General features: G+C 42.2%; 1 protein-coding gene across 2 annotated transcripts; it reads right to left on the minus strand.

Moving 5' to 3' along the window:
* Positions 1-999: 999 nt before the first annotated feature.
* On the minus strand, positions 1000-24526 carry kdm5c (lysine (K)-specific demethylase 5C). 2 transcript variants are annotated; one of them, XM_034694818.1, is made up of 29 exons: positions 24084-24526; positions 21904-22051; positions 20921-20998; positions 20707-20829; positions 20448-20618; positions 20177-20311; positions 17286-17342; positions 13769-13892; positions 12278-12561; positions 11888-12046; positions 11412-11531; positions 11132-11290; positions 9973-10154; positions 9669-9831; positions 9460-9579; positions 7701-7895; positions 7367-7548; positions 7124-7248; positions 6895-7042; positions 6728-6818; positions 6259-6641; positions 5994-6132; positions 5701-5880; positions 5376-5504; positions 4490-5248; positions 4331-4373; positions 4037-4236; positions 2159-2347; positions 1000-2080 (listed from the first exon to the last, which is right to left on the minus strand). In XM_034694818.1, exons 2-29 carry the CDS (start codon positions 22045-22047, stop codon positions 2063-2065), a joined length of 4800 nt encoding a protein of 1599 aa, XP_034550709.1. In that variant the 5' UTR covers positions 22048-22051; positions 24084-24526; the 3' UTR covers positions 1000-2062. The 2 variants fall into 2 exon arrangements, with proteins under 2 accessions (XP_034550709.1, XP_034550710.1); XM_034694819.1 differs by lacking the exon at positions 17286-17342.
* Positions 24527-27664: the final 3138 nt, after the last annotated feature.

Here is a 27664-nt window from a genome sequence, read left to right on the forward strand (position 1 = left end):
AGCCCGCGGTCGAAACGCAGACAACAATGGGGGCACAGGAACCTTTTAGTTCCGGGGAAAGTAGTTCTGGGGGCTAAAAGACCCCGGAACTCTTGGTCGAAATCATAGACTGTAAAAAACATGGACGTAGTATCCGTGACGTCACCCATCTGTTCCTGAGAGCTGTTTTGAAGCAAATCGACGGCAGCAGCCATATTGGTAATGCGGAACTCAACTAGGCAGAGTGTGACGTAGTGTGAGTCTCTTAGCCAATGGCTGTGTGTTCCCGACCGGGAGTCACGTCAGTCATGTCCTTATTTGGGCAAAACTCATAATCTTAATATCTTCTTAACCGTCACATTAGAAAAAAATTCACCCCCCGTACAGTGTGTGCCATTAGAGAGATTAGCGTTGTAGGGCCAAGCCGTTTTTTGAACCAGGCTGTAAACATGTTTATTAATGCTGCAAAGATCGTCTTTTTCCCATTCATATCTATGTGGTTTCCGGTGTTTCTGCAGCCAGCCTCAAGCGGATTTTCGATGTATTGCAGTTTATATCACTTCCGCATGGGCTTCATCGTTTGAGACTGGAGTTTGCCGCTTGGTCGAAATGCACCTTCTTACTTGATTGACAGGCGGGAACACTGTAGCTGTTGGCTAGGAGGCTCAAAGCCCGCCTCTTTACGAGACAATCGCTCCACAGCAGCAATATGGCTGCCGCTGACGATTTGCATCAAACGGCGCTTCAGAAACAGATGGGTGACGTCACGGATACTACGACCATATTTTCTAAAGTCTATGTATTAGACACACCCAGTAAACCCTTTTGACATTGTTAACCTTCAGAGACGCTTTGATCTTGTTTGTCCATGTTAAACAAACTGACTGTTTACCGAGTGCTGTCTCACCTTTAGACTTGTCGGTTGGTCTGAATTTAACTTCGCCTTACCTTTTTTAAAGTTTGGTGGATCCGTTTTTACTTTTTCAGACTAAGAGAAATAATGAGGCAGCATGTCCTAAACAATTCTAAACCTTTATTTTCTAACAAGAGTGAAAAGAAACAAAGGCAACATTAAAATGAAAAGTTTATACACAAACTCACGACAACTGTGTGTCTGCAATATCAACAATAATAATAATAATAATAATATAATTTGAACCCAGGAACAAAATAAAATGTGACAAAGTGAGTTACAGTGAAGTTACCTTAATTTTCAAAGAGAGAGAAAAAGAGGGAGGGGGGAAAAAAGAGACCAGATGGTGAGCAATAAAATATAGGAGTCAAAAGGATGGGTGTTTTTTAAAAAAAAGGAAAAAAGGCATCAAGGGGGGGAGAGGGGGGGAGAAAAACGAAGCTCAGAGGTACAGATATCCATTTTGGGAAAGTAGCACCAAAAACATGAATGCCTGTTTTTAACACTTCCCAAAATTATCTCAGTTTATTCAAAATGCAAGTCCCCTCAAAACAGCATCAAACACAAGATTCAATACAACTAAAAAATAAAAAATACAAGTGTAACAACGGTGCTGTTGTCCAAGATGGGCTGTCAAAAACCTCCTGCTGTACCTCAGCTCCAGGGTTCGTTCCCAATCAGAACCAAACCATAGCTTATCCAACTTCAATGACGGGGGGGCTCAAGTGAAATGAAACTGCAGCAGCCTGCGCTCACACAGACTTCAGCTGAACTAGCATTTAATACAGTTGGGATAACATTAGCATACTGACTGACCTCAGAGACAACTCTAGACCAAAGACACTCCTACTGTGGTAAGTCCCACACCGGTCCAACACAGTCTTAAGATGTGTGGGGAAAATGTTCCTGGAGAAGTGGAGAGTAAAGTCTGGGGGAAGATGGAACAAAAAATCTTCGATGGGTGAGATATAGCTGAGTTTGGGATGAGACAGTGGAGTGTAGAAGAAGAGTCATCACTCTGTTAGTGTCTGTGAGTGTAAATGAGGAATGAGGAGGGGTGGAGGGTTCAGGGAGGGGGATGTCCTGCATCTTTCTATTAGTTGACACTGTTTTCTGGCACAGAACGATCTGTCCCTTCAAGTTCTCCGACAGCTCCGGATCCTCCGTCGACTACATCACAAAGTCTGTCTGAAGAGAGAAACAAGAGTTAGTGCTGCATGTAAAGAGTTTGTGACCCGCTGAGGGGAAGGTTAAAGGAGCATTTACCTCTGGATGAGTCTGGACAGGTAAGTGAGGGAAGGGGCTGCGGCTGAGGGGACAAGTTTTCTTTGACTCTGAGGAATCCAGGGACCTTCCTCCTGCCCCTTCCCCACCCGCTCCTCTGTGGCCCTTCCTCTTCCTTTTGGAGTCCTTGGGTCGTCCACGGCCAGATCGCCTCTGCTCTTCAAGCTCGATCTAGCAAAGAGAGAAAGAGAGGAGACGTGAATATTAAAGATTTGGCAGATCAGGTGAACATGCCTGAAAATGTGACGGGGTACTCTGCACAACAATCCCCAGCTGTCTTCATACTAAGGGGCTGATTACACAGAAACATATTTATACTAAAACGGTATCTATTGTTATGTTTTGGTCGTTCCTTTACAAGAAAACAGCATTTCTTGTGGCTGAAATGCAAACTTTGGAAACCCTGTTACAATGTGGAATCTCTTGAAAAATGCCCTCCATTCTGTCGCTGCCAAAAACAAGCAATCCAGAAATTATCTGAAAGCATTGTAGCTTAGCACTATTCACACTTAAGTTCCCAATCACAGAGCCATGCAGGAGTCTGTGGACAAAAACAACAATGGCCGACTAAAGAGCTGTTTGTGTTTATTAACACTTCTTCAGCAAAGTGTAGATTTGTTGCATTCACCATTGTCTTCCTGTTATGGCGTTTTTCCACCGCAGGAACTAGGGACTTTACCCCCTGAACTACGTGCGTTTCGCCTGGAGGAACCAGGGTCTAAATTTAGTTCAGGGGTAGATAATCCCCCCCCTGAAAGCCCCTGCTTGGGGGGGTAGTACTTTTCAAAGGTCCTGGGACTTTCGGCTGAGCGTAACAGTGTTTGAGTTTACACAGTTGTTGAAACACAGAGGGAGTTCCTGGGAATGCAAACTAGTTTAGTTTCTTATTAAGATTTCAAAAAAATATTTAATTTTTTTTTTTCTCCATACGGCACTGGCCTGATTTGCACAATCTACCCGGGACTTCAGCCCGTGGTCGAAACGCAGACAACAATGGGGTCACAGGAACCTTTTAGTTCCAGGGAAAATAGTTCTGGGGGCTAAAAGAGCCCAGAACTCTTGGTCGAAATGCACCTTTAGTTTCCAAGGTTATACTGCCAACTACTGGTCTGACATGCACACTACAGCATTTCTAACATTTTTGCGGATCGATGCAGAGGTGAATTCTTCTCACAATGTTGTCAAAAGAACGCTGATTTTTTGTTAAACACATAGAAAGACTGACGTGGGTTTTCGTGTATAAAGAAGGCCTCAGTAACAGCTAAAGGTTTGGTCAGTCAGACTTATTCCAGCTGAAAAATAAATGTTCAAAACGGCAAACGAATCAATTTTAGAAAGTAGAATTTTCTTGCTTTTTTTCAATATAATTTTATCATAAACTCTATTTTACCTACTCTGTACTTTTCAACAGATGTCACATGATGTCACAATAATTCCATACTATGAGTGGAGGTCAAAAGTTGTGTGTAAACAGAGTTTCAAACCTTAAAGCAAATACTTGTTCAACTCGTGAGTATTTTTGGGAAGTTAGTGTATTTGTTTTGCCTTGAGGACAAAAGCGGTTTTATCTGGTCGAGCTTGTGGACAAGACAACTCCACAGGGATCCTCTAGTTAAGTTGGATTTGTATACTGTTCTATGTAAGTAGAACATTATTTCAAAATACTAGAAAATAAAAGATTATTTTTTGTTGTACGAGGCTGTTGTGGTGCTGCCTTTTTTTTTTTTAGGTTAGTTTGCACTCCTGTGGATTTGTTCACCACAGTTGTATTCTTCATTTAAAATGTATGTACTCACCATATAATCTCAAACAAAATTTCAAATATTAAAAAATGTGAATAAAAAGATGTATTCTCCTGACCTGAATGAGTGTGTGCAAAGTTTCTCTGGAGGGAACAGACGTGGCCTGCAGGACTCTGTGGATGAGGAGTGTCTGGTCCAGGGACACCTCCAGCAGATCTCCTTCCAGCTGCAGCTCCTCCAGGTTGACCCTGGTGGCTGGTGAAAGCTCCACTACCTGACCCTTTAGCAAGGGCAGCAGGGGCAGCAGAGACCCAACACCTGATGGAGAGAATAAAGAGAAGGTGATCAGAGCTGACATCTGTGGGACATTCAACTGGACTTTTGGTGGTTACTGTGACACCATCGCTCTTACCTGTAACATTTGACTTCTTGCTGATGCCATTTTTACATCCAGCCTGAGAGGAAACACAAAAACAGATTAGTTAATAAAAGTTGAATGAATTTCTGAAGCAGGGGTTAAATATTCATCCCAGAAATGAGATAAGATATAATTAGAAATGAGTTTATTAACCTGAGTGCCGTTGGTTTCCTTGGACTTCTTTTGAGCCAACTTCTCCTCTGTCAGATCGATGACTCCGTTTTCTCCCTCCCCTCCATCAGAGTCCGATAAAACAATCACTGAGCTCCCTTCTGTCCCCTTGTCCAAGTCTTCCTCTTTCTCCATTTCACACTGGAGAGTCTCTTTGAGTTCTTGCAGCCTCTCGAGCGCCCGCTGCAGCTCTGTCGTCTCCAGGGCCTCCTTGGCTCGGCCCTGCCAGGTGATGGCCCTCTCTGTGAGACACTGCAGTGCTTCTCCTTCAGGCAGACGCACGGGCAGCCTCTGCAGGGCCACCAGTAACGCCAGGATAGTCTCCAGGCGGGGACGCCGCGACCGCTGGCACTGCGGACACAAGAAGCGCGAGTCCCAGTCCCACCAGCAGAGCGGGTTCAGTGGTGGTCCAGAGGAAGGGAGCAGGGAGGGGAAGGGAACGCAGCCGCCATGGAACCAGTACTTGCACAGATGACAGCGCAGCTGAGGGGCGCGAGGCTGACCCCCACACACACACACCGACTGAGGGAGCCCGTTCGAGGTGTGGTTACTGTTACCGTTCTCTTTTACAGAGTTCTCTGTGTGGCTGGATGTGTCCGTCTCCATGGCGTCGTCCCACCTCCCATTCTCCTTGTCCTCACTGTTTGTTGCAGATTTTAGTCCAGACTTACACATGTTGGATTTCTGTAACCTCAGTAGTGCCTCTTTCTCCTGGTGCTCCCCTTCTTTGAACGCCATCACCTGGACACAAGTATAAAAAACCATGAAACTCAAATACATAAATGTTATCTGTGCATAAAACAAAGACAGGCACAAAGAAACAAATCATTGAGAGGTTAAAAATAGACAATATGCTTCATGGACTCACTATAGCTGCAGGGTCTCTCAGGTCCTGAGCAGAGAGGCCCAGAGTGTTGGTGTCAGAATCATCCAAAGGATCGTCTAAGGGCTCCATCTCATCCTGCCTCCCTCTTCTCTTTGCACACGGACATAATACCTGCAGAGTGACATCACAGATGAATGCACATGATGGATGACTTTCTAAAGCAGAATGCCGTGCTGACACATACTGACAGAGATATGTTTCAATATTAATACGCTTTCTTCAGAACGTTCTTGGTGTTATCTAGCAGTAGTGCAGCAAACACACCAGGTGTGTGAGAACAAGGACGACTCAAAATATTCTGACAAACCTCGAGCAGACTGTGTGGACTGCTCTTCTTCAGGAAAGTCTTGGTGGCCTTGTCCCTCCATGAGTGAGCGCTTGCTACTTGCAGTTCCAGCTGTCTCAGCTCTTGCATGAAGACTGGCAGGTCCCGTCCAATCGCCACCAGGCCCTCAAGGTCATCCAGACACGGGTAATGCTCCCCATTCTACAACACAAGAAAATGAGTGTTAGGACAATATGAGGTTTGGGTTTTGCAGCATCTCCGGTTATCTCTTTAATTGAAAGTGAGACGATGTTTTTGGTTTTTTTGTGTGTTACCTGGATTTCCTCCAGGTCTGTTACCCAGGCCCGTGCTCGGGTGAGACAGTCCTGCAGAGCCAGAATGTTGGGCAGCTTGACTGGAATGAGCTGAGCCTCGTTCACTATCGCCTCCAGCGTGGAGAGAGGGTGCTTTTGCCTTTAAGGACAAAACCAGGAGAACAAAATGTTGTTTGAAACAAGTTACACAGCTTGTGAAATAAGAACATCCCCTGCAGCAGGCGAGGAATAGAGAACATTTTATAGTTCGACGCATTTGTCTTACCGTTGTTCCAGGCAGATCTGAGCTTTCTCCTCCCACCGCTCTGCAATCGTGAGCAGCTCCTGCAGCTCTGCCATGGCCGTCTCCACAGAAACACTCTGCTGTACGTTACACCCTGCCTCCATCAGGCTCCTCAGCACCTCCAACGTCACCTCCTGCCTCTCCCCTCCTTCAGTGCCCAGTGTGCGCCTCACCTCCTCCAGCCAGCGGCCCTGCTCTTTCAGGCCCTGGAGTAAATCACACTCTGGGACCAGCACAGCAAGCTGGGCTCCCTGCTCCAACAGAGACTGCAGCTGCTCAGCTGGTGGAGACTCCCTCCTCCAGTCCCTGTCATTGACCAGGGCTTGAGCTTGGCTCTGGAATTCCTCCACAGTGTGCAGAACCGCCTTGAAAAATAACATTGTACACAGGTCAAGTAAAGGGATCAAATCTGACAACAAGCTAGTGTGCTCTGTTTGCTGCAACGCCTCACCTGCACTCCCTCCAGCTTGTCGATCACACAGGGCAGGTTTTGCATCGTCTCAACCAACGATTTCAGCTCCACCAACGTCATCTTACTGTCACTGAAAGACAGACGGATGTTAGTGCATGCACAAGAACAGCAAGTGTGAAAGTGTGAAAGTGTCTGTTCCATAGTACCTGGTCTTTGAGTCACTGAGGAGCTCAGAACTCGTCTGCTGACAGCGTTCAATGTTTTTAAAGACAGTGTTGAGTTTCCGGAGGAGCTCGTTGTTAGGAAACTTTTTTTCTGCTGCTTCCTTCTTCAGCACCTCCAGGTCATCAATTCCTATGATTCAATAACCAGTTAATCTCATGAACTACAACATCATACATTTCTGTTAACATCCTGTTTAGGTCAATCTCTCACCTATTTTGTTTCCTTCTTCCTGCTCAAGTGCTTCTTTCACTCTATTAGCCCAGGAATCAAAGGACTCTGACCGAACCTTTAATCGATGTAACATGGCTAACAGCTCGTCCAGAGTGTATCTGTACCTGCAGAGAACACAGATGACAGAAGAGATTAACATCCAGTGGAGATTACACTTGAAAGATGATAAAGTTCTCTTACTACAGAGTCCATTCACGTTCCGTTTTAAAAAGAGATGTATACCTGAGGTAGAGTTTTTCAGTGGGGCAGTTGCACAGATCCTGAGTGTGATAGAGACACACCAGCCGCTCGGGACAGTTTAGGCAGGCCAGAGCGGAGAGGAAGCATGTCGTCTTACATTTGTCACACTGTCTCTCATCATCAGGCAGCAGCTCGAAGGCCTCACGCTCTGCTTCAGTAATGCCCTGCAGGAAAAACACAGTTTATAAAATAAGCTAAAAATAGGAAAAGTCACATGGTACAAAATTCACTAGAATCTATGTGCATGTGTCCAAAAAAAAGGAAGAAAAAAATAAACAAACAACCAAAAACTGTGCAATCAGTATCTGTTTCTCACCCTCTCCATTAAACCTTTCCGTAGTTTTCTCTCCTCCTGAACAATGGTGAACATTTCCCGGTGTGTAGCTGCAGCCAGGTTGAGGTCCAGTTTCTCTGGGCTGGTGGCCATTTTACAGGTCAGTTCCTCATGAGAGAACACGCAATACCTCCGCAGACGTCTGTAGTGCTCGATGCAGGAACGTCCAACAGGCAGCTGAGAGTGGGTGAGAGAGAGAGATGCCATGTTATAAATGCATACTGTATGTTCAACACTCAGTTCGTTACCACAATGTAAAAAAACAATTGACTGATTGTGTTAGTCTGCCTAAAACTGGTCTTCTAAACAGATGTAAACCTGTTATTCCAACTTAAGTCCAGTTTCGTGAAGTCGGACTAACACACCTAGATAATGCACCAGGGGATCAATTTTCTCTTGCATGTATACACCTCAATCCGACCCAAAGTGGCCAAAGTGTTCAGCACCACAGTTTGCACACTTGGCTTTTACCCAGAAGTCAATCATAAATGCGTAGAAGGAAGCCGAGTAGTGAATAAGGATGGGTACGATTACTCAAGTACTCGCCGTTGACCCCATTATTCGAATAGCATTTTGTTACTCGCGCACCTGGCAAGATAACTTGAAATCATACAGCGTTACATGTGTGACCATCTGCTTTAAGTTTTTGCCTAACTGAATATACTAGGTAGGAAAATAATTAATGGGATATAGACGTTTGACTTCTCCGGCCACGGCTTCAGCTTTAGAACACACGAGCCAGATTTCAGCAAAAACAACTGTTTTACGGCAGCTATGGCAAATCTGTAGGAACATATTATTCCACTGAAAGCAAAAGCATAACAAATACAGAACCGTCTACGACACATCAGTTAAAAAAAAGTAATGTCTGGAAGTACTTCGAAAAAACGATGAAGTTAATGTGCAGTGCAAGATGTGTGGCATTAAACTTACATACCATAGAAATACTAGTTTGATGTTGAACCACATGCACTTAAAGCACAAGGAGAAAACAGCGGAGACAGATAACAAGCAGTCTCGCATCACGTCTTTTGCTCGCCCTGTTAGCACGCGTTGTTGTGACGAAACCAGAGCGGAGAAGATTAGCCTGATAATAACCAAAATGGTAACTGGAGATATGCTCCCATTAAGTTTTGTGGAAGGAGAAGGGTTCAAAGAGCTGACTGCGTTAGTCGAGCCGGAGTACAAGCTACCATCACAGAGAACAACAACTATGAGAGAGGAAAAGATGTATGAAGAAAAGGCAGCAGAACTTACTACAACTCTGGTCTGGTAGGTCTGTGACCGACAGACTTTTATTTATCTATTTGTTTATGGTTAAAAAATAATAATAATTGCGAGTACTCAAGTAATCGTTCATTAGGAAATTTGAGTAATCGATTACAAGGATTACGGTAAATTCCCATCCCTAGTAGTGAACAAAGCTCAACAGAAGAAGCAGAATGGAAGTAAACAAGACAAAGCTATTGTATGTACAAAAAGGTACAGATCTGTAAAGTCGTCCATGTTTTTACCACTGAATAATTAACCATTTGGTATGTGATCTAACAGGTCAATAAAGGGGGATGTAATGCCACCTTCTGTAGCAGAGCTCCATAAATCGATTCTTGTGTAACTGGGACAAGGACAGTAGTCCAATGATATTGTCTTATCGAGCTGTAACTGTAGCTCAACTTAACTGTGCATGTAAACGTACTGAACGGGGATGACAACTTATAATTCAGTGTATAAACAGACTTACCCAGTCTGCAGTGCAGAAGTTAACAGCCTCTGCAAAGTTATATCCCTGATTGAAGCCGCTGTGGTACGCTCTGGGGAAGGTGATGACAAACTCGCCGGCACACTGATTGGTTCGCACAACCTGCAGATCACAAACAGAGAGGTCAGTCAAAGATATCTCTCCAACAAAACCAGATTTGAGCCACCTGTGTGTGTCGTTCTGAGACTGACCGGTACACCGTGAGCCATGAGGATGTTGGGGTTCATGATGGTGACCAGCTGGTGCAGCAGGTCAGGTTGACACTCGAACAGCTCAGGCGTCAGCTTCTTCATCACCTCTTCCAGACGCTCGGCTGCCACAGAGGGAACCCCATACCAAGTCTTAGGTTCTCCCCTGGAGGTGAAAAAAAGAGAGAGAAGTTTTAGTCTTCCACGTGACACAATCATAATATCTGTTAAAAGCTGTTATTGTTCAAGCCCACGTCTGCATCACAGCAACAAACCCACACCAAAAAGCACAACATTCATTCTGTACCAGTGGAGGTAGTTAATGGAGTAGCTCCAGTGATCCTCGATGTGCCAGCAGAACGCTGAGAACACCATCCCAACGTAGAGCCAGGGCACCTTCATCCCAGAGATGTCTCCGTTAATGTGACACAGGAGGGACTGCTCCAACACCGGCATCACGTTCAAGTTCCAGCCGCTGCGGGCGTACTCCTGACCGACACAGAAAACGACACGCAGTGAGAAGAAAGAACTGACTACGGCTATATGGCTGTATGTATCATGAAGACAATCTTCACTGTGGAGCTTTTTATACCATCATTTTATCTGCATGTGCATGTGGGGTTGGGGTGCTTTGCAAATCGTCATGTGAAACTGTTTTTCTATAGAGAAAGATGTAGTTATGCTGTGATCTGTGATCCCCACATATATTTTAAAGCTAAGAACAACAGACCAAAGCTGCCATCTTTTAAGTCACTTCTTAAAACTCACTTTTTTAGATTTGCTTTGTATCAATTTTATGGTGTGTTGCTTTGATGCTTGTTTTAATACTTTTGTTGGGTAATATGTTCTTAATTGCTGCCTACTGCCTTTTTAACTGTTTGTAGTGTGTGCTTTGTAATTTGTTTTGAAAAGCGCTATATAAATAGAAGCTATTATTATTACTATTATCAAAAGTCATGCTTTATAAGTTCCTTTACTTTTTGTTTTTCCTATCATCTAAATTAATAACAAACTTATCTAGCCAATGACATCACCCGTGGATAATCAGTGTTCTCTTATCTACTTTAGTGTTGTGATAACAGCCCTCACTTTCAATTTTTGTCCATATAAAATGTGTTTTTTAACAGCACTGAGGGGGAATCATTTCTAAGTTCTCATTCAAACCATGTACTTGATTGTTTTGTATGAATTCAGATTATTTCTCTGTACTTCTGTTTGTACTCCAGCTTGCTTTGAACTCCCCAAGACGGAGACAGAAAGTATTGTGAAAATGAACCAAAGATTCAGAATGGTTTACCTGTCTTCTGTAGTTGAGATGGTCTATTAAAAAGTCTTTTAGATGCAGGTCAACTTTACTAGAACACTCTTCAGTGATCAAAAGCGGTACGCTGACATCTTGACTCTCACCTTGAAGACTATTTAAGTTTGGTTACACAAGGTTACAGGAGAAGCAACAATCCTCATACCTCCTCTTCCTCTGTCAGCTTCCTCTTGCCATTGTTCATCGGGAAGCCGCTGCCAAACTCTTTGGAGTGTATGTCAGCTCCGTACTCCACAGTCACGTCTTCCTCGATGCTGCTCACCAGCCTCCAGAACTCTCTCTCCACAAGCTCAGTGGGGACCATCTACAGCGATGACAACAACAACAACACAGACATGAGATTAGTCTCTCACATTGTCAGCCGTCAGAGCAGAGTCGTGCCTCTATAATGAAAAGGTGATGTCCTGCTGTGTGCGAGCGCTTACGTGGACAGGCATGTTGAAGTAATCTGCTTTGAAGGCGTCCGCCATTTCTCCAAAACTCTGCAGGCTGTACTCTCGTGTGGCCTGTTCAAAGCCGAACGCTTCAGAGGGTTTCTTGCACTCCTAAAAAATAATGAAAGAGTCAGAAAATTACAACAAAAGATAAGTCCGGGGAGTCTGGAGAGTCAGAGGAAACTTAAAACATGACATGAAATCAATGCTTTGAACTCCACGGTCAAAAGGAGTCCAGCAAAACCTCCACTTATAGTTTTTGCTTATGAGATGACACTTTTTAATATATCTCGAAATGCTTAATACACTCATGACTTAGTATTTAAAAATGAATGTCTCAGAACTCCAGACGTCTTTTTACCTTTGCACACTTCTTCAAATTTTAAAGATATGTTCAATTCTGCCAGCAGTGTCTTAACATTTAAACAATTACTTGTAGGCCTTTCAACTAAAACCGGTTTCCTCACCTCTGCCACACACTTAGGGCACCGCCAGATGCCTTTGGGAGGATCAGTGAGTGGGGGGAGTAGACAGTATGTGTGATAGTTATCATCACAGCTGTCACATGGCAAGAGCTTCTCGTCATCTTCTCCCCGACCGCACATTCGACACACGAAAGAATCCACCTTTGAAGAGAGAGAAACATGAAGACAACGTTAGGTCTCGTGTGGTTACTTTAAAGTGGAGAGGACAAGCAGGCGTCACTGTGAAGCACTTAACAAGTAAAAGATCAGACGGAGAAACAAACAATAAGCACTGAGTCATGCCTGCAGAGTAATGTCCTCATGATAGCTCAAATGTTTCTATGTGAATCACTGTTCCAACAGCCAGCCGTGTGCATCCTGTAGAGAACTTACACACTGTGGGTTGTTGAGTGTGCGTCTCAGCCTCATAGTCATTTTGGTGAAAGGTCCCCCTTTCTCGTCTTCCTCGTCTTTTTCTTTCACGCTCTCTTCCTCGGGTTCTTCTTTCTTTACTTCTGTCTTCACTGTGAGGCTCAGGGGAGGCGGCTCGGGGCTCGATGTAGTCACTTCGCTCTTCTTCTCTGGAGCCTCCAGCGGCTCCACTTTGACTGAGACTTCAGCAGGAGCGGGAGTGGGAGATGCGCTTTCTTTGATGGTAACAGTTTGAGGCAGCTCATCTAAAAAAAAAACAACAAGGAGCATTCAGAAGCAGGAATATTTTGAAGCTGCAAGGTTCCAAGTTGGTCAGATGGTTGAATTGAAATCAAAAACAAGCTCTTCCATTCCTACAATTTAAGCTAGCACACAGTTAAGACAATAGACAGTTTGTGCTCTGTTGAGTTATTACTGTACAGTCTAGGTGCTTTTCAACCAAGAGTTCCGGGGTCTTTTAGCCCCTAGAACAACTTTACCCGGAACTAAAAGGTCCCTGTGACCCCATTGTTGTCTGCGTTTCGACTGCGGGCTCAAGTCCCGGGTAGATTGTGCAAATCAGGCCGGTGACATATGGAGGAAAAATAAAAGTAAATGCACTACACAACCAGACCAGTAGAGGATAGTAAGTCAAAGACGAAGGCCATTCATGACAGATGGCACCATAGAAGCAGACGGACAGGCAGGTATCATTATGAGCAACACAACAGTTAGCCTGTTAGCATGGAAGAGGCTGTTTTAGATGGTGCTATATTTCATCTCAGATGGATTCACTGAATCAACACGAGATAAGCGCGAGTAGCAAAGACATTTCAAAACGGCTTTAAAATCCTTTTTAACTCAAAAAGCCGTGGCAGAGATCGGCCGGTGTTTTGGTTTAAACAGCGACCCTGTTAACTGCCGACTTTCAGCTGGATGCATCCCTCATAAACGTCTTTAGACGATCATTAAATATCTGATGAGGATATTGAATCTTAAAAGTCCCTCTATGTTTCAACAGCTGTGTAAACTCCACAAACACTGACACGTTCAGCTGAAGGTCTCCAGTTTACAGGGTCACTTTTAAAACTGTAACACCCAGAGAGACACATTCGGGTTGGGTTGAGAGAAGACTACTGTTACAAGCTGCTAAATCAAGTGAATCACAGCTTCTTCTTTGGAAAAGGACACACATACAAAATAGAAATAACAAATGAAAGAAAGAGAAATCAAGTGAATCGCAGATGTGTGTGATGTTATCGTGGACGGTGGGCCGAATAAAAACACTGCGGTTAATCTACCAATCAGACACGTTCAGCATTGCAGGCCCTGCCCCCCCGAAAGCCCCGGGACCTTTGAAAAGTACTACTGGCAGATTATCTACCCTGGAACGAAATTTAGAGCCTGGGTCCACCAGTCGAAATGCACGTAGTTCCGGGGTCGAAAAACACCTTCTGTTGTCAGGGTACTTACCTTTCTTCCTGAGGCCTTTGTCCCGCGCCACCAGTCCAAGTCCCATCATCTTCGGCCCTGCGCCGTAGATCTGCAGCTTCTTCAGTTCGGGGTTCTTCTCTATGTCCTCCTCTGTAGGTTCGGGCTGTGGATCAAAGTAAATTTCAGTCACAAAGGCAGAAACAAACAGCAGCTACTCTCCAAAGCACACAGATCAAAGCGTGAAAGTCGGCCAAATGCAGAACAAACAGTTGAAAAAAATGTGAGAGCGTAGCGGTGCATCACAAGAAGGGATTATACTCAGAGGAAGGGAGAGTTTGTCTACGTCAAGGTATAAAGGTTAAGACCCACCACCAGAACACACAATCACCAGCAGTTGCAACCATACAACGAGGACAGGATACAGTTTAGATTGTGTTAATTGTTATTCTAGTTTTCATCAATCCCTTCACTGTTCATGGTCTGTTATTTGGAAAGGAAGGACAAGAAGATGTTAAAGAGCAAAACAGGCTTTCGTGTGTCATAAATCACAAGATATCCACGGATTCAGTTTGTAGAGGCGTAACATTAGGACAAATATACACATCTTTCTTAAAGCAAGTATGAGATCTAATGTTTCAGGAGCTTTTTACCCTTCATCTTGGATCTGTCAGCTGATTTAGGAGAATTTGAACACTGAGCAGAGCTTAAGAAGCGTCCATTGTCTCTTCTTTTTCTCTATCATCTCATCATTGGCCAAGAGTATTCCTATCTTTGGTCTCTGCCATGTCCACTAAACTTTCTGTTATGTGCTCATTGAGCTCCTGCCTCCCTTCCTGCCTTCTCTCCCTGCCAAACAGCAAAGGCTGATCTGCTGCCAGTGCCCTTAAAAACACAGCATTCTTAATCCTGTTTTATCAGCAATTGCACCTAATATCATAAAGTCATGCATAATTAACAAGTAACCTTTCCAAATAACATTTTTGATTCAGACATTTTTTTGCAAGGACGTGTGTTCAAATGTCAGATTTGAACGGTTACACAATCATTTTTGGGACTCTAAAATGATTAGATGTTGTGGTCAGAGCTGTTTCCGGATGCAATCACATGTAAAAGTTAATTAATTCAAAGTGTCTGTACTGTTTTATTAAGTAGCATCATGGTGATCTGCATGAAACGAACAGGAAGACTCATGAATGTTTTTTTTTATTCTTGATCATGCTCTGGATTTGCCAACTCAATCTGCTGCCTGTGACGACTTCTGTGGTCCTCACTTTAGTTACAACACGACTGCGTTCTTACACAACTGTCAAAGATTTGCTTCAGGGCTTGGTGTGGACGTAGAGTTCTACTTTTTATAGGAGGCATGTTTGCATCCTTAAAGAACATTGTTTACAGTAAACGGCGGTGCGTGTTGTCTTCCTGCAGCAGGAAGCATCTTGATGTGTGGGAGCATTCAGCTGAGATGCTAACAATGTCGCTTTGTCATCTCAGACTTCCTACTTTGCACTACATTTTTGAAGTGATTGCATGACAACATAAGATTGATTGTTCCAAGTTTGGCTCCACAGATCCTGTCTGCTATATGATTGCAAACAGTGCACATAAGTCACGAGTAATCGACTGGAGGTGGAAACACAGAAGGGCTTATTGTCACCTAGTTATCAGAGAGGACATCTAAGAAGCACATAAGAGCAGGCTTTACTTAATTAGATCAGGTTCTAACTAAGGAACATTTAAGGTACTCACACCCAGGTACTCTGAAAGAGCCTTGGATAAAAACTTGATTCTAACGACTAGGGATGCACGATATTATCGGCACGTTATCGGTATGGGCCGATATTGGCTTTAAAATGAACAATCAGACATCGGCCAACACGCCGATATCCGCCGATATAATTAACCGATAAAATAATGGGCTGCTGCTGCACACATGTTGGGCTCATGTTGTAAGATAAATTTGAATTTAAGCAGCAGTCTGTACAGTACATGTAGCTGACTAATTTAGGCACATTTACTGTCAAAGAGTAAACCATTATATTTAATTTGGGTTTAATTGCTGTACAGTTGCACTTTTCACATGTTCCCTGTGAACAGAGGTTAGGTTTACTGACTGTCAAATGTGAAATTGGCCAAATTTGCCCTGGTTGTGGGTATTGGTATGATTGTCTCAGGGAGAGCATCATCAAAGTTTTAAGTAGGATGTATCTTTTTGTTTTAATTTTGTATGAAAGCAATTGTCATAAATAAATGTGCAGTTTTAAGTATTTTCTTATTTTGCACATGAAATGAATATTACATTACAAATGTGATAAGAGTCTCACCATAATGTAAACTATTTCCAATACAGAAGAGAATTGATGATCTTTGCAATTAGGTGTGCGAAGAAAAGTATTGGTAATCGGCAAAAAACCCAATATCGTGCATCCCTAATAACACTTCCTCCAATCAGGTGTGCAGCACGAAATCGATAATCCATGTGCTGTCTGGATGTAGCCTGTATTCCCAGAGCTAGAGCTAATGCATGCTTGTCCTTACAACAGTGTTAGCACCAGTCAGAGCAATACAACTTTAAAGATTCCACTGCAACCAATGACACAATAAAGACTTGTGCATGGAGGACAAAGGAAGAAACATGTTGGATTCAGACTTAGCTGCAAGTTGCAATCCTTTCAGCTGTGCTAGATTTTTTTTTTCTGAGGTCCATTTCCTGACACACTAACTCTGTTGACCACGGGATAACTATTGAGAGCAGTAGATAACTAAGCATATTCGTAGGGGATGATAGAGAGGTGCTGGGTTTGGGCTCAAATAAGCTAACCTAGAAAAAAAAAACTAGCTAAGTCTTAAGTATAGCACTGTTGATCATCTGAAATCCAATTAAATTGCGATTCTTTAGTTCCTCTGTGTTAAGTGCACTCAAACGAAAACTCTTGAAGCCATATTTAGCTGCAGAATTGAGCAGAGAGAAAGGCAAGCCAGCAAAAGTGCATAAGCCCACAGACAGCCAAGAGACAAGCACTTAAAGCCAAGTACAACCAGAGACAGAGAGAGAGAGAGAATGGTGAAAGGGAGAGAGAGCCAGAGAAGCCTTCAAACCAACAACCAGACTGAGAAAAGGGAGGTTTGGTAGTTGGGGATTAAGTCAAGTAAGTTTCAAGGCCAACTACAAACTGTGCCATTCAGGACCTGCAGAACCACACCAAGGCCTTTTTCCAAACACAGGACGGAGCGTTTCTGAACTAACAGTCCAAGAACGGGATCATGAAGAACAAAAGGCTTCATAAAAACAGCTGAAACAGGCCGGGGAATCTGACTGTGGACTCTGGTCAAGAATTTAAAAATGGGCATCATGTCTGTAACAGTCATGATACTGCCACCCCTACACTGTCAGAATTCAGGTGTATGATTGCATGTTAATGAAAACATTTTAGTGGTTAGTTAGCACATAGAGGAAAATCATCTAGACAACTTCAAGGGAGTGAGGTGGTCTAGGGAAAGAGGCAGGAAATGAGCAGGGGAGGGCAGAAGGTGAGCTTATATGCTCACGAGGCAGTACCGCAGAGATGAGTTGAGAGCCAGTGGTGAGAGGATGGGGGGCCAGATCCTCTGGACCCTGCAAGGGGAGACAATAACAGCAACAATAAACTAAGACAAGAGGAAATAAGGAGATGAGAGAGGAAGGGAAAGAGCCGGGGGGAAACAGAGCCAGAAGCTGGAGGAGAAATATTACAGGGACAACATCATGAGACAAACTGATGCTGGAGCTGTAACAGTCCAAAGGGAAATTTGGGACATTGGTACTCGTTTTTTTCTATTTTTAAGTGGTAAATCTTCCTGCTTTAGTCTGACTTGTCTGCGAGCTCACAGGCCAGTATGTTACCAGACTATGCTGAGCTATTGCACAGATACTTTCCCTCAATGTACGTATCAGAGACAAACATGTTACTTTGACCTCTGCCGTTACTTACAGAGACACTTCCACCTAGTGACAAGCTCATCATGGTGCATGATTCATGTGCGGCTCATTAAAGTCTTAACAGCTTCATTATATATATATATGTCCTTAATTGAGAAGATATCTCCTTGAATTTGTAATTAAAGCTGAATTTCTTCTAAATAGAACTCAAGCTGGTAAAGAGGCATTCACATCAAGACATCGTCCTGAGCAAATACCAGAGCAAACACTCAGATTTCATGGAGAGTACTGTAACTTAATATTCTCTGCAGTAATGAATAGAGATAATGTTTGTTGGCGTCTTCTTGTTTTAAATCCGCATCAATTTTGGTCCTGTTCCAAGCCAGCAAATAAAATGCAAAATAAAAAGGTGTGTTCTAGCAGCAGTGGAAAAAATGAAATCCACTGGTGTACATGAACGTTACACTCTAACACGGGACTTCCACCAGATCTGTGTCCGGTCCGTCCCCGATCCGCTGCAGCTTGCTGCTCCGAGCTCTCTCGTCTGTCAACACCCACCATTTGCGTTTTCAGAACAAAGCACGAAGCTGGACCACCTGACAGCTGGAGTCATGTGACCAAGATTTTCCGGTAATAACCGCCGAACCAACGACAGACTCCTCTCTTTATCCCTCCCGTCTTCATCGGCCTCTGACAACCTCTGACCTGTTGACTCCAGGCCTGGCTCCGCTCATCGTGACGGTTTGTTGTTGTAGTTAAGTTAAAAAAAAATTAATGTTCACATTTTATTTTGGTGCCTGACTTTTTGTCACGCTCAATCTGCTCTGTGCAGATTGATGAGACGATCTGAACCGAGTTGTATTTCCGGGCTGGAGCTTACACGGATTCAAAGCTGGTTGTACTTGCGATCCAACACGGCACCTAGAAGAAGCACCTCTTGACGTCAGATTTACGTCACCGCTTTTCCCAGCACCAGCTTGTCTCCTCGCCCGACCACTGCTTTGCCTTGGAATCCATTAGTCTCTTATCTTTTTTGCAGCAGGACCATGGCGGAAACACGTTTGGTTTGTGTTTTTGATCACGCACCTTGCCCCTGAGGTAAGCATTTCGCGGTTCTAGACCAGCAAAGAGTTGGAGTCTATCTGGAACCGGTTTTCCCGGGTGGGAGCTGGTTCACTCGCAGTCAAAACACAAAAAACTGGTTCTCAATTGAGCGGCCATGAAACTGCCTTGGTCAAAAAGGTGTAATAGAAGTCTTGAGTATCTAATCCAGAGAGCTCCGACCTGCCGGATCAGAGACGCAGCCGGATTGCAACAGAGTGGATCCAGAGGAAGTTAACACATTGACTAGAACAGAAACCTAACAGATCCGATGCCGTGACAGATCGGAGACGGACAGGACACGCATCTGGTGGAATTTGGCCTTAAGCATTAACAGCTTGCATGTAACACGAATGAGAAAACAGAATGTGGGCTGGCCCAGATTGTGTACTGCATGTTAGTAGCTAATGTAAAAAACTATAAATAAAAGGTTTAGTGACGACATGAGGTTTTTGTGAAACACACAGTTGTGTGTCTACCTGTGAGATGGGAGGAAGTGGAGAAAAAAAACACAAAGCTTAGAAGAAAATAAGCTTTGAAGCAGGGAGCAAAACCAGCAGAGTGAAGCACAGCAGCAGCAGCAGCAGCAACGGCAGCATGGCAGGATGGAGAGTTAGCAAGCTGGAATGAGCTGAGTGCACTGTCACATCTCTCAGATACTACGCTGTATCCAAAGTACAAGGGCACATGGGTGAGCACAACTAATATGATAGCATGGTGCAGGAGGACTGTCATCCAATAAACACTGGAGCACTGTTCAGTTTGAGTTTGTGTTAGCCTGGGATGATGGAGCTGTGTCATTCATTTCACTACAAAGCTGATTGAACTACTGAATGACACTACAACAGCTCAGTGATAGTGTAACAGTGTTTTTAAACATTAGTACAGAACACCGACTTTGAATGTGGGCTGTTCAGTCCCTGAGGGAAGCTAGCGTACACAGATGGACTCTGCAGTGTTGATCATAACACAATGAACACACTGCAGTCTGCTCATCCTTTAGTGGAATACCTCTGTTTGTTAAAATAAAAAGTAGCTCAAACATCTAAATTGGTGATAATACAAACCTAGTTTGTATTTGGAGGCACAGATTTTGACATTTAGAGAAACTATCAGTTAAAAATCAAACCGATGAAAACAGTCCGTCTATCAGGTGGCTAAATCTTTGCACGTTGACATTCAGCTATAATGCAATACCAACCTGCTGTACCAGATCCCTCTTTGACAGATCAAACCCACACAGTTTGTGGTATTTTAAAGTAACCATGGAAACAAATGTTTCTTCTCTCTGGTTATTCATATCCTTGGCTTGTTTCTGAGTTCCAAGGCAAACAGAAATGTGATCCAGGAAATAACAACCGAGCGGCCGAGTGTATTTAGTACGGGGTTAATGGTCACAGAGTTATGCAAATGTATGGAGGATCACTCACATCAGGCTGACAGCGGTTTGCTCTGCGTCCATAACTGCTCATCTTGGAAGGCTGCACGGACTGTCGCAGGGGGATGGAGTGTGGTTTGTACTCTTTATCGACCTCCTCACCATCGTAGTGCTTTGGTTTGCCTGACTGGGAGTGACAATATAAAGAGAGTGTTTGCATTACAACGTGTCCAAAGCCCCACCAAATCAACTGATCTTGAATGCGATCTCTTAACTGATCACACACAGTGACTTTAAAAGAAGAGAGAAAGATGGAGAGGTACCGGCACGCTGGCACCAGACTGGAACATTTCAAAAGGGTAGACGATCCTCTCGTAGTGTGAGCGCAGCAGAGAGCCGATGTTCTTGCCTGGGGGGTAGCCAAGCCTCTGGGCCACGCGAGCCCAGCGCCGTTCCTTACAAACCATCTCGAAACCTCCTTCACTGGTCACGATCTACAACAGGAGAGCATTTCATCAGATCATAGATACAGAGTGAAAAACAACAGAGACTTAAAGGAAGATAATTTAAATGACTATCTACCCTTGAGAGTTGGAACAGATCAAGGATGCGCCGCTCGATGTGTGGGATTTTCAAGGAGGATGCCTGGATCTCCCAAAACCTGGCGATGCGGTCCAAATAATTCAGCTTCACCCTGGTCTCTGCCTAAAATGGGATAGATGAGGGAGCATGATGATTACCATGACTGGATCCATCAACATTTTCAGTCATCTCTCAAGAAAAAAAATCAACTTGCCTCCAACTCATTGAGCCTCTGGATGCGGGGCGTGAAGCGGAAAGTATCCAGCTCCACAGAAAACGGAGGCTGCCAGTCCTGTGTGAGAGTAAAAAACATGCTATGAGACGTGTAAGGCTACGGGCTACAACAACCTGTTGTCATTTCTGCTTTGATGATAACCTCAGTTGTTCAAGGAAGTTTAAAATAAAACAGTTTTCCAGTCATGGCAAATTTCATGAGATAGTTAGCTCAGGGCTCAAGAACTTGGCTCTGCTTTAACCAAGAAGTTCACAGTTCCTCCTCACCTATCGATTGTAAAGTAATTCTAGTAATGACAGAAATATCAAAAAGTTTGCTGTAATGTGAAGATAAGTTATTGGGCTAGAATATGTTTAGCTACATGAGTACTTCCCCTGCGCCACACACTTTGATCTTTTGCAGTTCTCCTCCAGTGCAGCTCGTTCTACTCTTCTGAAGAAACAGCTTTCACTTTGTTACTGAATAATACATATTCTGTGATGTTACCCTTGTAACAATAAAATGCAAAGCTCTGAGCATATATTCAAATGTTAGATACTAACGCTATTTATAGGCAGATGAAAAGGGGGTTTAAAAATAAAAGAAAAATGCTAAATGAAACAGTTGAAACCCCATTTTTGTGAATGTTTGTGTTGCGAAAAATTCAATTTTCAGCTAATATATGGGTCATTGAGACCAGCAGTGGGACCTCCCAGTCGACAGAACTCTGGCTAAAGCTATCATTGATGATTTCTGTCACATCATCACAGCCTAACCAAACAAAACAAGGGACAATAATGTTCTAGGCCACGTATACACACACCAGAATCTTTGCTTTTTGGAAACTTTAACAGTGAGAACATGTTTTTGTCTCAAGTACTTCAAGTACAAGTACTAAGTTTAAGCTGCACATGTAACACACACAGAACAAAGCAAACATACTTTTCCTTCACCACAGTTTACACGCATTTGCAAATATTTACCTGTGGAGGTCGTATTTTGCAGATTCCAGACTTTTCTGCGATTGGACGTATCTTGGCGATGTAGCCCAGGGGATCCAGGAACTCCTCCCATGACGGCTCAAACACTGGACACTCCGGAGGAGGTACAAACTCTTCCCCTTCCATTGCCCTGGCAAAAGGAAGAGACCAAAGTAAGAAAAAGTGAGTAAACTATAGCAGAATCATTGAGGATCATTACTCTTATGTGGAGAGAAAATAATGTGCCTTGAAAGCTTGCATACTTTATAATGTAAAGCCTAAACAACTACAGCAGTTTGTTCACGGCCTATTGTCTTCATACATGACTAAAACAGAACATATCAACCGAAGGTGTTGCATTGTGTATTGATAAAGTAGACTATTGCACAAGAAAACTGAAAACAAAAGTTTACTTCATTTATTTATTCTTGCAAAAACTATCACTTCCTGTCCAAGCACAGCACTTCAATGTTATCAGCTTTAAATTTAGGTCAGCTAGTTCCTCTAAAGGTTTGAATTTCATCGAGCCATGACATCAATAACAACAGACATGGGGATTCACAGGATGAGGGTTTAGTTCCCCCCCTCTCAGTGTGGTCCTTGTGTAAAACCCAAGACCCCTCCCCCAACACCAGACACAACAACACAAGTGCTCAAGTGACTCAACAAGGAAAAGGGGGGCAAAAGTTGAAGTCATAATTTATCAGCAGCCTCACAGGACAACAACAAAATCATTCTAACAGAAAATATTACATCATGTCTGTTGGTACTCTAGCAATAAGCACAGTTGTATGTAGTCTATATGTTAAAACCCATCTTGAGGGATTCAACTCATCCTGGACACATGCACTTTTTGAGCTGCTACCCTCTAGCAGACGCTTTAGGACATTAAAAGTAAAAGACTAAAAAACTGTTTTTATGCTTGAGCCATTACTGCTCTCAACACTGTTTGAGTATGGGCACTTTTTAGTGGTGACTTTATGCAATAATTACATAAACTGTGCAATAATAAGACTGGGGAAAAAAATGTGTTGTTCTTGTTGCAATGACATTCTATTCTACTCTAAAGAGTTTTCATAAAGGATTATATGATTCTTCTACTTCTACTTCTAAAGTATTCAATGTAACTCAACACAATTTGATGCTTAAGTGAAAAGTATTAATTAATCTGGTTCAACACGGGCCTTCAGACAAACAATGGCGTGGAGGCCATGAACCCTGAGGTACAGAAGGCCTTGAAGGCATCACTACTAACAAGTGGCTGGATTAATCAACAAGGAAAAAAGGGGGCAAAAGTTGAAGTCATAATTTATCAGCAACCTCACAGAACAACAACAAAATGATTCTCACAGAAAAGATTACAGCATGTCTGTTTGTACTATACAAGCAATCTTTTTTTAGGTGGTGTATATGTTAAAGAGTTTTCATAAAGGATTACATGAGTCTTCTACTCTACTTGTCCTCATGAAATATTCAATTCAACTCAACACAATTTGATGCCAGGTGAAATGTATTAATTAATCTGGGCCTTCAGACAAACAATGGCGTGGAGGCCATGAACCCTGAGGTATAGAAGGCCATGAAGGCATCACTACTCACAAGTGGCTGGATTAATCAACAAGCTTTTACAACAGCAATGTCAACAATTAAAAACAACACCCGCATTGTACACATCGAAACTTAAAAGTCTAAGTTGTTTTTATGTTTTTAATGTATATAAGTGTTAGCTGCAAGTATTAGCTACTAGCAACTGGAGATTAAAATAACCTTACCTTCCAGCGACTAAACAAACAAAAACACCTCCAGTTTAATTATCTGTATTTAGTAGGATAGCTTAGTGTCATTCATTTCCATTCTTCGGACACTCGTGGAATCTATTTGGCTTCATTGTTCAGCTATCAGAGGCCGTGTACTGCTAACGTTAGCATCAAGGCCTCCACTTTTTCCTCAGCCCATCGCCTTCCACGGTTTCAGGTAACTAGCATTCGTTAGCTAACATCCAGTGAGTGAGAGAGGATAAGTCTGCATTTAACAACAGAGAAGCTAACCTACACACCGTGTTCAGTATGCTAGCAAGCAGCAATAAATGTATGTGACATAATCCTACATGTAGCTACACACAAACAGAAATGCAACATGCAGTTATTTCTCTTTCTACTACTCATTGCATCCCATAGACTGACCGAAGACACCTCGATGTCCCGGGGTAAGACAGTGCTAGTGGCCGCACTTCCTCCTCTCTGTTGTTGTGATGACTGCTGGTGGTTAGCTAACGTTGGCCAGCTGTGCTCGGTCCAGTTGGCTAGCTACCGCTGCTAGCAAAGTTGACCCGTTTATTCAGCCTCAGGTCTCCACAGACTCCGGGTTGTCAAAAACATAAGTTCAACACATTCGTTTGATAGTGAACGAGAGTCTCAAACTTTATCAATTGAGTCGTTATCAATCATTTCCCGACCAACATCATCACTCTCTTCAGGCCATCCTATCTTTCTTGACGAGACGCCATCTTAGTTTTTTTTCTCACGACCGAAGTACAACCTCAGATCTTCACAGCACGTCCCTCACGTTTACTCCCTGAAAGTAGTTCCCACGTACGCAAACACACTTCCATTACTGAGGGGGACCAATTGCATAAAGGGTGCGGTGTTTAGAGCCACTACGTACTTAAATGAAAACACCTTGACATTTAACTAATTTCCGTTTGCCTTAGGCCAATTAAAATGAAAGCAAATGCAAATGTTTTATTATTATGACCTATTTTAGGAGCAGAAAACGTCATCATAAACTGGAATGAGAGCCTGAAGCGGAAATACACCCACACATTTACTACCTCTGCTTTACAGTGATAATAAAAAAAAGGCTATGTTGGTTTTTTTCTTGAAATCATGAGTTGATCTCACTACCTAGGGTTGAGATCCTACTTCATATTTCTATTTTTTGTATTATTTAACTACTATTTTTTTTAATGTAAAAACTACCTCTGCTACTCACCACTGAACTATTATCATATTATTTTAGTCTGTACATATTAGTCATGCCTATTTGTTGTTCTTTTGTATTTATAGCTGATGTTATTGTTATTATATATATATTTTTTTGTTTGTATTTCTTATTCTTATGACTTGTACGAAGAGAGCACAGTTTACCAAAGTCAAATAAATTCCTTTTGTGTTCAAGCATACCTGGCCAATAAAGCTGATTCTGATTCTGATTCTGATCTGGTGCAACACTTCAATATCCATGTGCAATATTGTAAATTATACAACATATCTTATTGTTATATTCATCTAGCCTACTTCATGTGCACTCTGGCTTAGGCTAATTTGACTTATTTCATGACTTTAAAAGTACTTCTTTACCTTTCTTTGTACAGATAGTATTTATATTTTTATTTAGAACTTTTGGATTTGTGTTTAAGTTTATACATTTATTGCCCTTACTGTCTTGTTGTTAAGTACCAGTGTTTAATTCACCACGTCAAATTCCTTGTGTGTGCGAGCTCATTTGGCAATAAAGCTTTCCTGAATCTTGAATCTTGAATCTTGAATCTTGATATGAGAGCCTGAAGCAGAAATACACCCACACATTTACTACCTCTGCTTTACAGTGATAATAAAAAAAGGCTATGTTGATTGTTTTCTTGAAATCATGAGTTGATCTCACTAACAAGGGATAAGATCCTACTTCATATTTCTATTTATTTTATTATTTAACTACAATTTTTTTTAATGTAAAAACTACCTCTGCTACTCACCACTGAACTATTATCATATTATTTTAGCCTGTACATATTAGTCATGCCTATTTGTTGTTCTTTTGTATTTATAGCTGATGTTATTGTTATTATATATATATATTTTTATTTGTATGTCTTATTCTTATGACTTGTACAAAGAGAGCACAGTTTACCAAGTCAAATTCCTTTTGTGTTCAAGCATACCTGGCCAATAAAGCTGATTCTGATTCTGATTCTGATCTGGTGCAATACTTCAATATCCATGTGCAATATTGTAAATTATATAACATATCTTATTATTGTATTAATCTACTACATGTGCACTCTGGTTTAGGCTAATTTGACTTATTTCATGACTTTAAAAGTACTTCTTTACCTTTCTTTGTACAGATAGTATTTATATTTTTATTTAGAACTTTTGGATTTGTGTTTAAGTTTATATCTTGTTGTCTTGTTGTGTTCTTACTGTCTTGTTGTGTCCTTACTGTCTTGTAGTGTCCTTACTGTCTTGTTAAGTACCAGTGTTCCGTTCACCACGTCAAATTCCTTGTGTGTGCAAGCTCACTTGGCAATACAGGTTTCTTGAATCTCGAATCTTGAATCTTGAATCTTGATATGAGAGCCTGAAGTGGAAATGCACCCACACATTTTACTACCTCTGTTTTCCTGTGATAATAAAAAAAAGGCTAGTGTTGGTTGTTTTCTTGAAATCCTAAGTTGATCTTGCTAACTAGGGAGGGATAAGATAAGATATCCTTTATAAGAATAAATGATGAAGTTATCCCATCAAAAGTAAAGCCCTTGTTTTGAAAAAACAAAAACAAATTAACCAACAAACAAACAAACAAACAAACAATCCAACCCCAAAAAAACAATAGAATAGAATGTGCTTTATTAATCCCAGAAGGAGTAAATTCAGGGTTCTGGCAGATAAAATTATAAAAATCACATGAAACAAGTAATTCAGGTGTCTGTCAGTTCATCTCTCATTGGCTAGAGAGTTATGAAGCCTTATGGCTGCAGGGATGAAGGATTTTCTGTATCTCTCAGTCCTGCAGCGCAGAGAGAGGAGCCGTCCACTGCTGCTGTTCCTCTGGTCCACAAAGAAGTTGTGAAGTGGATGATCTGTGTAATTTAGAATGACCTCTAGCTTCTTCTGTGCGCATCTCTCCACTACAGCCCCCAGTGAGTCCAACCAGTGGTTCCAATCACAGTGCCAGCTTTTATATTTTATATTATTTATTATTTATAATAGGTAGGTTAAACACACTAGGTAGGTGAAGCTTATTTGGTTTTTTTTTTGTTTGTTTTGTGCGTTTGGAGGTATGAAATATGAACATGTGATCATCTGACATTAAATCAAGTTATATTTTTGGGCATTTTTGCCATTAATGGACAGGACAGTTGAAGAGAGACATGTGCATGTGATGGTTGTTAAGGGCAAGGTTGGGGAGAAGAGAGGAAGGCAAGCTGGGAAAACAGAATAATAGAGATAATAGGGAGAAAGACGGGAGGTATGCAGGCAGAGTGAAAGGAGAGAGGAGGGAAAAGGGAGGTTCAGGATAAAAAAAATGAATAGATGATGAAATTCTGCCGTCTGAGAGGTGTGTCTTTTCCCTTCCCTTCCCTAAACTCTTGAAATATTCATATTTCATGAATTATGGTTACTTTTGGTAAATGTGTCCTCATTACATTTTGTCTGATCGCTTTTGGAAGCATTTTGATAACAAGTGATGAGATTACTTTATAAAAAGTAAACTTCTGTTTATATGTTGCTGTGTGTAATGTTTGGTATTAGTAAGAATAAAAAGTACTTTGGATATTTCTGAGAAATTTTACTTTTTCTCTTTTATAATTTATTTTCGATTTGATTCTGAGATCTCAGGGAGAAAGTTCAAGTTCCTTATAGACATCACCATATTTTATTATGTATCACACTCCTGAGATAAACCAGCATTGTATCATTTTTGCTAGTTGATTGTTGGAGCTGTATAAAGGTCAATGTTTAGTAAAAACAGGACACACAGA

Source organism: Notolabrus celidotus, chromosome 11, assembly GCF_009762535.1.
Source record: "Notolabrus celidotus isolate fNotCel1 chromosome 11, fNotCel1.pri, whole genome shotgun sequence".
NCBI classification, from domain to species: Eukaryota; Metazoa; Chordata; class Actinopteri; order Labriformes; family Labridae; genus Notolabrus; species Notolabrus celidotus.

Excerpts from the sequence above, each read along its gene's own strand:
- kdm5c (XM_034694818.1), bottom strand. The coding sequence starts at position 22,047 with ATGGAAGGGGAAGAGTTTGTACCTCCTCCGGAGTGTCCAGTGTTTGAG. Across the intron at positions 13,893-17,285 it reads GCTCTCAACTCATCTCTGCG|CCCGAACCTACAGAGGAGGA; the intron begins GTACTGCCTCGT and ends TTTGATCCACAG. Across the intron at positions 7,549-7,700 it reads GGAAAGGTTTAATGGAGAGG|GGCATTACTGAAGCAGAGCG; the intron begins GTGAGAAACAGA and ends TTTTTCCTGCAG.